Here is an 8,492-nt window from a genome sequence, read left to right on the forward strand (position 1 = left end):
AGTACCCCAAAAACAAAATCTACACCTCGCTTAAAATCTATGCCTGCATTTAACAGCTTAATAGCAACATTTTAAAAGTAAAACAATTATGAGGAACAAAAAATGCATGAAACAGCAAAATTGGAAAATATAGTTCTTCGTAATATATAGTTGACACTTGCCTGTATGTATGCCAGTGTGGTTTGATTATGTATGTTCGCTTGTTTACCCAAGAGCTATAACAAAAATATGATGATGAAAATTTAGGGTAGAATACGAAAAAATATTCTAATTTAAGAAGGTTTTTAAGTACGTAAGTGTTTGCATCCAACAAAGAAAACCAGTGCTAGAGAAAACACATTTGTGTAATTGGACTTTTGACTCCAAATCTTAATATAGCTTTTGTGACAACTTCCTAGTGTGACAACTAGCCCAGTCTCCCCTACTAAGAAATTCTGAAATTAATGTTAATTTTTCAATTCAGCTTTTCACTCACATTTTTATGTTTATAATATAGTTTATTATGAAAACATTTTTAGAATAATTAGAAGCATTTTCACTAGTTCTCTCAGATTCTTGGTATGACCCCACTAGTATATGCTCTGGTAATATTTGGACTACTTAAAATGCAAGCTATTGTATTCAAAGAATGTTGTTTCCAAGAAAATGGGATTTTGGGGGAAAAAAGGAAAGAAAGAGAGAAATTGAGAGTGAAATTTTTAATTGCAAAGCAGTTTCATTTGACAAACAGATTCTAAGAAGATTTGTGAGCAGGAGAGCAATTATATCTGAGATCTGTACTGATCAGGGACTACTTAATACATTAGCAGATATTCTGAGTGCTTGTCAGCTGCAGTGACTAATGCTCCAGGAAGACATGAGATATCAAACATGGGATCAAAGGCACACATAAAGTCAAAATTTGCAGTTTAATTTTATTGTAATAAATCAGTCAGAGATACTGTATTTTAAACATGTATAGAACAATAAAAGTCTTTCAGGCAACTACCCAACAGTGGAAACAATTTGGAACATGGTCATTCTAAATGGAAGCTAGTTGCCCTTTTAAATTTAGAATACACAAGGGACCTCTGTGATACCAAATGCATAATACATAACTTTAGAATTTCCTTAAAAGAAAATGCATCGTCTGAATGACTTCCTGGGGACCGAAACAGACTCAAAAAGCATATTCTTTCAATTAAATCTTCAGAAAGATTTTTTTTTTTTTTTTCTGGGGGATGTTTATATCCTCTGTATTTGGATGGTGAAAACATAATCAATTGTCTCATCTTGTTACCATGTGATTGTTTTTTTCTAGAAATGGAAAAATGTAATTGCACTGAAATTTCTGACTGAAGAAAAAGAACAGATGTGTTCAACCCTTAGGACTTTCTTGGTTTTCGGTTGAAGCCTTTTGGAGAAGAGGGTCTAATATTCACCATACTTCCCCAGTATATGGTCTGCCTAAAAACGAAAGCATTGAATAAACATCTAAAGCACTAATGGCAACATAATTGAGCTCACAAAAAGTAAACTGAACTTTGCCATGGTGACTTAGAGCCAGCAGTTTTGTTATAATGACTGTCTGGCAATGATGTCAACCATCTGCTTCCCAGTTGGAAAACTCTTTTCCCTCCCAAAAGGGTTTCCTACTACCCATATGGTATAAAGGACATGGTGCACAACTTGAAAAAGAAAATATGCAATGAAGACAATTCAAACACCCACTCAATTATGGTGATATTAAGCTAAATTAATTTTGAACTCATCACAGATGACAAATACTGTGGCCTAGGGGTTCACAACAAAACCAAATTAGCAAAGCACATAAAAACTGAAAACACAATGAAAATAAACCACAGCCAAACTAGATTAAACCACAACACAACTGAAAAGTCACAGAACAACTAAATAACTGCAATTACAACACAACAAAACACAACTAAACCTAAGCCACAACAAATAAGTTCAGCATTTTTTTTCATAGTTTTCCCCCTGATAATTTGTTATATTGTGGCTTAATTTCTTTGTGTTGTGCTGTGGATTATTTCCAATGTGTTTTCAGTTTTATTTGCTTTACTAATTTGGTTGTGCACCTCTGGGTCACTGTAAGGCAAAGCAAATAAGAGACTACTTATGTAAAAGGATTATTCTGGGTTCAATACAAGTTAAGCTCAATCGACAGCATTTTGTGGCATAATATTGATTACCAAAAAAAATACATTAAAAAAAATTCAACTTGTCCCTAAAAAATTGCAAAAACCTGTGTGAGGCACTTACAATGGAACTGAATGGGGCCAATCCGTAAACACTAAAACACTCAATGTTTTAAAAGTATAGCCACAAAGGAGTAAACAATATGTGTTAACATGATTTTAGTAAAATTACTTACAAACCTTTTCTGTGTAAAGTTATAGCCAATTTTACAACTAAACCCTGTAATTCTGCAAAAACATTGATTTAAACAACTTTACAGCTCAAAAACAACACAAGTTTTAACAGAAAATTTTATGAAAGTTCTTTTATTACATTGTAAGCTTCAAATTTATGCCTTTAAACCCCCCCAAATATTGGAGCCATTCACTTCCATTGTAAGTGCCTCACTGTAACCTCCATTTTTGCTTTTTTTAAAGAAAAGGAGGGACGAGTCAAAATAAATTTGTGGTAATTAACATTATGCAACAAATGCTGTCGACTGAGCTTAACTTATAATGAACCTGGAATATACCTTTAAAACGTGACTGACATTGTTGGAAAGTTAAGGATTCCACACTAGAATACATTCCAAAAAATCAAGGGAATTAATTAATTTTATGATTGTAAGAAAGAACTCCAGTTGCTCAAAGCTGGTTATGATGTGGTTATGGTCCTTGCCATTAGTTAATTTATGTTCATTATGGTTTGTACAACTTTTAAAGCATTCTGCAGATGTTCATGCTGCTTTGCCGATATAATTATTAATTTATGTTTGTTGTTGTATCCATATCTTCACAACACAACTAAACTAAAGTCTATTTAAAGCTGAACACGGATGTAATTTTGTTTGATTAACAAAGATAAAAGAGTTCATAATGTGATAAATTAGCTGTTGTGTGAAGGAGATTTGCTGCTTTAGGTGTACAGTAATCGCTGTTGCCTAAAATAGGGTGCAAATCTAGTAAGACATTACAGAGCTGTTAAGTGCTTTTGTATCTTTTAAAATCATGCTCACACACTGTCACTGTCCACTTCACAATTTCATTCATCTATTCACATAAACACGGAAAAAACAGCGCTCAATGAACATACAATCAAACAAAAACCGCAGGACAGTGCTACTCAGAAATACTGTTGCATTTCTTGAATGGATTTCAAATCAGTTCTTCATAGCAGAGTAGACAAGACTCTGTCTAAATGGACAAAGACGTGCATAGAAAAAGCCATGGCTCATTTGCCCAGGTGTTTCTTATGTCTCAGATTTAGTCACAGGGTTGTGCTGTAGCTTTTAACTGAGAAATTGTGGAATGCAGAAAAAGGGACAAAACCTGTGTACACGTCTGGATTGTGTTTTTTAAGGCTTGCAAGTTGATTACGTCCTCATGTAAATTACTTGCAGGGTCACGGGTCAGACCGTTTATGCACATTAGGCTACATAACAGATAAGATGAGGTAGGCCTAGTGTCCAAAGAATACTGAACTGACTTGTTATAAACAAAACAAAATATACTTTTATTTACCTAGTGTTGAGAAACAATCATCTATTTCATTTTAGAATTTATAGTTAAGCCTTAAATAGGTCACTTCACAAATAAATGTATTGCCATTTTAATACCTCCACTGGATTTAACCAAAGCACTTAAACATATTTTATGTATCAGCCAAGAAGCTGTTATAGTAGACGTGCTGGAAGCAGAACGTGGTCACTAACACACTAAATAGGTAATAAAGCTATTTAAAATATCAGCATTTCGAATGGTCCATTGTCTTTTGTTTGGCTCTTGGAATGTAGATCACCCAACAGAGAGAACTGCATCATTATGTTTACACACCGCCCTCTAGTGGTGGAGGTTGAACACACCACAGATATACATACGTAGATGCCTCATTCTGCTGGCTTGGATACATCAACCGCGGCGCCATCTTGGAGCGGTCAACAAGAAGATCTGTTTGAAGTGAATGGAGAATAAGCCTAAAACTGCTGCATTAACTGCTTTTGTGTGGAATCAGTTAATCATGTGATGAACTGACTGAGTGGGTGCTAATTTTCAGTATGTTTGCCATGATATATTCATGTGTAGATAACATTATTTGCAGTTTGCTATGGAAAAAAACTTATGTTTTAGAAGTGGTCAGAATTTTTTATATAATCTAAAATATTGCCCGATGTTTATGGAAAATCTGATAATCTGAAAGTTGGCTGGATACGACAAAAGACTTTTGCAGACCATATCTGTCAATTTACAATCAGGGTTGGGAAGTAATGAAATACATGTAATGGGATTACGTATTTAAAATACAAAATATAATTAACTGTATTCCACTACAGTTACAATTTAAATAATTGGTAATTAGAATACAGTTACATTCAAAAAGTATTTTGATTACTGAAGAGATTACTTTGCATTTTATTGTCATTTGTTTCATTTAATATTTAGTCCTTTCAGATGGAAAACATTTATACATATAAATGATGCGATCCAAAGTGCATTTGAACAGCGGTGAAACACTTTCTTATGATGTTACATTCATACGAGCAGACAGAGAAGTAAGTTTGAAGTAAGTTTGGAGCACAAGAAATATAAATAAACCTTGTGTAAACTGTCAGCTTTATGCTAAACTAAAATGCTATTTCTAACCATTTTACATGCACGTTACCAGGCACGATCATATTTTTTATCAAGAAAATTCACGTTTGATCATAATTTCTTTTTTTCTAGTAAGAGCTTTGATATTAGGGCAAAAATCATATTCTTGATAATAATTTTGTATTGTTTTCCTGTAAAAATATCTAAAAATCCTTAAAACAAGATCAATTTTATTTATCTTGTTTTAGAAACAACACTGCATAAGATATTTAGGTTTTTCAGAGAATGTATTTTTAACATGTGTATTTTGTCTTACTGTACTGGCAGAGTTTTTATAGTCAAAACAAGTGAAAAAATCTACCAGTGCTGAAGAAGTAATCCAAAGTATTTAGAATACGTTACTGACTTTGAGTAATCTAACAGAATACGTTACAAATTAAATTTTACAGCATGTATTCTGTAATCTGTAGTGGAATACATTTCAAAAGTAACCCTCCCAACCCCGTTTACATTCATGCGTTGACGGACGGCTCTTGACCTATCCAATATGGAGGACAAGCCAACGTACCTGCTAATAAGGTATCTATGTATAGATGTCTATGGAACACACGGCCAAGTTGGTTGTCCATAATGACAAAAATACTACAGAATTTGATATACAATCCGGAAGTTAAAGGCACTGTAAGTGATTTCAGCCATTCTACTTACACAAGACTGAGCCGTTGGATTAGCCATGCCCCCTCGATCTCCAAAGATACCAAAATGAGCTTTACTGAGAGCAGAAACAGTTGTTAAAAACACCAGCAGCATAATAGCACTCTAAATTGACAACTGTTATGAGCAACATGGCATAAAAATGCATTATGCTTCAATAATTCGCTGCAACTACAATAATATGAGAACGCGCAAAATGAGTGAGAGGTAGAAAGCGTCATTGTCTGCAGAGCGCGGACACATTTTTGTTTGCTGTTTACAGAGACTAGAGCTGTCACAGAGGCCTAGATATCTCATGACACTTAATATATTATTATCTTTCAGGGAGTAGGAAATTTTTTTGCATACATTTCCATGAAAAAAAAAAATCGCTTACAGCACCTTTAAGAGAAAATCACGGAAGTGTGCGGCGCTGAAAAGGGGCGGGGCTGAATAATGTGAACACATGCATCGGCTGTCTTGTTTGGAAGGCTGCGTCCTCAGGAGGTCGCATTTGTCGGCCGCATATGTCATCGAGGCTGTCTCGTTTCATAAAAGCGAGTAAGACACTCTCGACGTCACTCCACTGTCCCTTGGAATTGAGACCGCTGGTGGTGTCATGACCGTACTCATCAAGCGTAACACCACTATCCCAACCAAACAGACTCAGACTTTCACCACATATTCTGACAACCAGCCTGGTGTGCTGATTCAGGTCTATGAGGGTGAGCGTGCAATGACCAAGGATAACAACTTACTGGGCAAGTTTGAGCTCACTGGAATCCCACCCGCACCCCGTGGTGTTCCTCAGATTGAGGTCACTTTTGACATTGATGCCAATGGCATCATGAATGTGTCTGCTGTCGATAAGAGCACTGGCAAGGAGAACAAGATCACCATCACCAATGACAAGGGTCGTCTCAGCAAGGAGGACATTGAGCGCATGGTGCAGGAGGCGGAGAAGTACAAGGCTGAAGATGATGTGCAGCGTGACAAGGTGTCTTCAAAGAATGGTCTGGAGTCCTACGCCTTCAACACGAAGTCCACCGTTGAGGATGAGAAACTAAAGGGCAAGATCAGTGACGAGGACAAACAGAAGATCCTTGACAAGTGCAATGAAGTCATCAGCTGGCTTGACAAGAACCAGACTGCTGAGAAGGAAGAATTTGAGCACCAGCAGAAAGAGCTGGAGAAGGCGTGCAACCCCATCATCACCAAGCTGTATCAGAGCGCTGGAGGCATGCCAGGTGGAATGCCTGATGGTATGCCTGGTGGCTTCCCAGGAGCTGGTGCTGCTCCCGGAGGTGGATCCTCTGGCCCAACCATCGAGGAGGTTGACTAAGCCATTCCAAAGCCACTATGCTACCTCCATAGTAATGTGTACTGTTGCCCTCTGTAGTTGGACTCTAAAATTTGTTACAGTTCTGTGAAGGTTTAGATGACTTCAACTTACAGAGAGACTGTTGCAATTAATAAAAGGGGGGGGATAAGGGATCACTTATTTCAGATCACAGGGAAGAGACTTTCTATGTTGTACAACCTATTTATGGGCTTGTGAAATATGTATTTCATAAGCCTTTTCCAACTGTCTCTATGCTTTGAAATAAATGCATAAAGTTGACTTATTCCCAAAAAAAAAAAAAAAAAACAAAAAACAAAAAGCGAGTAAGACACTTGGAATGTGACCTTCTTTCACGGGAATTCTGAGGATGCATGAGGTGTATCCTTCGTGGGCACTCATTACCCACAATACTTTGCTTCAGTGGAAATGTCAAAAAAAAAATAAAAATAAAAATAAAAAAAAATGACGCCAATTTGCCCGTAAATATGATGTTCAAACGTAAGTAATTGTTAATTCCCAAGTTGAAGTGCCTCAGTAGATGGGTGCAGAGTATATACTATGTATAATTATATTAATATATTAATATAAATATAAAGTATTAGACTAAAACTACACCTGTAAAATCTATTTTCTTTTCTCTTTACATCATTATAACTCTCCTAAAATGTACCTCATACATTCCCTTCCAGAGGGACTTTGTTCCCTTCTCACTCAATGCGCTCGCTCTTGTTAAAGAGTGGCGTGCTGTCATAGCAACCATGTTACGTTCCGTTTGTCCTAGGAAGGCCATCTCGTTTAAACGACACTCGATATATTGCAGCCTTCAAAGGACGCATCCTACCTAGCATGCAGCCTTCCAAACGAGACATAGCTCATAAGATATCTTTTTTGTTTTGTTTTGAAATTGCATGTATTTAAAAAAAGAGAGAGAAATGCATTCTAAACCGTATTATCGCTAAGTGTTTTACGCACAAAATGAGAATAGTTCAAAATGCGTGTATGTTATATTTTGTAGTACGAATCTTAGGCTAATATTTATATGGAAACCCTTATATGTAAAAAAACGAGCCATACCGTAAAATAAATAAATAAAAATGTAACTGCAAAAGCTTTTCAAAGTAATGTTAGTGCCCTATTTACAAAGGGCACCTATTTTATTTTATTTTTTAATTATTATTCAGATTGTTTCTATCTTCTCTGTACTACTGTTTAACATATTTATATTCTCATATGTGTACTCGCATACAGTGTGTATATGCAAATACAGATCAAATTAGAAAAAATAAATAAAAAATGTCATGCATTCCAAAAACACTACGGAATAAATATTCTGTAGTTTAGCTCATTCAAGATTTTGTAACCGAGCGTTAGCGTAGAGTTCGCCTAGATACTTAGGAATAAAAAAAAAAATAACAAACGACTGCTGCCAGAGTTATGATCCGCACATCTTTCTCCTTTTTATTAACTGAAACACATGTGGGAAAAAGAGGACGTAAGCACTCAAAACCCCAGTGCGCATGCACACTCACCATCTACGGCAAGCCCCAAGGGGAAAATGTGCTGCACACACACATATACACAGTACAGTGTAAAAGGCACTCAATGTTACAACAATTAAATTAAATTCAAAATTAATTCTGTTACAATATAGTTACTCGTTAAATTAAGGCAGCAAACCTTTGCGCAGATTG

At 35.9% G+C, this 8,492-nt stretch overlaps 1 protein-coding gene across 1 annotated transcript; it reads left to right on the plus strand.

The window, feature by feature from the left end:
* Positions 1 to 6,018: 6,018 nt before the first annotated feature.
* Positions 6,019 to 7,080, plus strand: LOC127423101 (heat shock cognate 71 kDa protein-like). The gene has a single exon (XM_051667149.1). The coding sequence runs from the start codon at positions 6,079 to 6,081 to the stop codon at positions 6,799 to 6,801; it is 723 nt and encodes a 240-aa protein (XP_051523109.1). The 5' UTR covers positions 6,019 to 6,078; the 3' UTR covers positions 6,802 to 7,080.
* Positions 7,081 to 8,492: the final 1,412 nt, after the last annotated feature.

The sequence above is a fragment of the Myxocyprinus asiaticus genome, chromosome 32, assembly GCF_019703515.2.
Source record: "Myxocyprinus asiaticus isolate MX2 ecotype Aquarium Trade chromosome 32, UBuf_Myxa_2, whole genome shotgun sequence".
Lineage (NCBI taxonomy): Eukaryota > Metazoa > Chordata > Actinopteri > Cypriniformes > Catostomidae > Myxocyprinus > Myxocyprinus asiaticus.

Bases quoted from the DNA above. Each gene is read 5' to 3' on its own strand.
- LOC127423101 (XM_051667149.1), top strand. From the start codon at position 6,079: ATGACCGTACTCATCAAGCGTAACACCACTATCCCAACCAAACAGACT.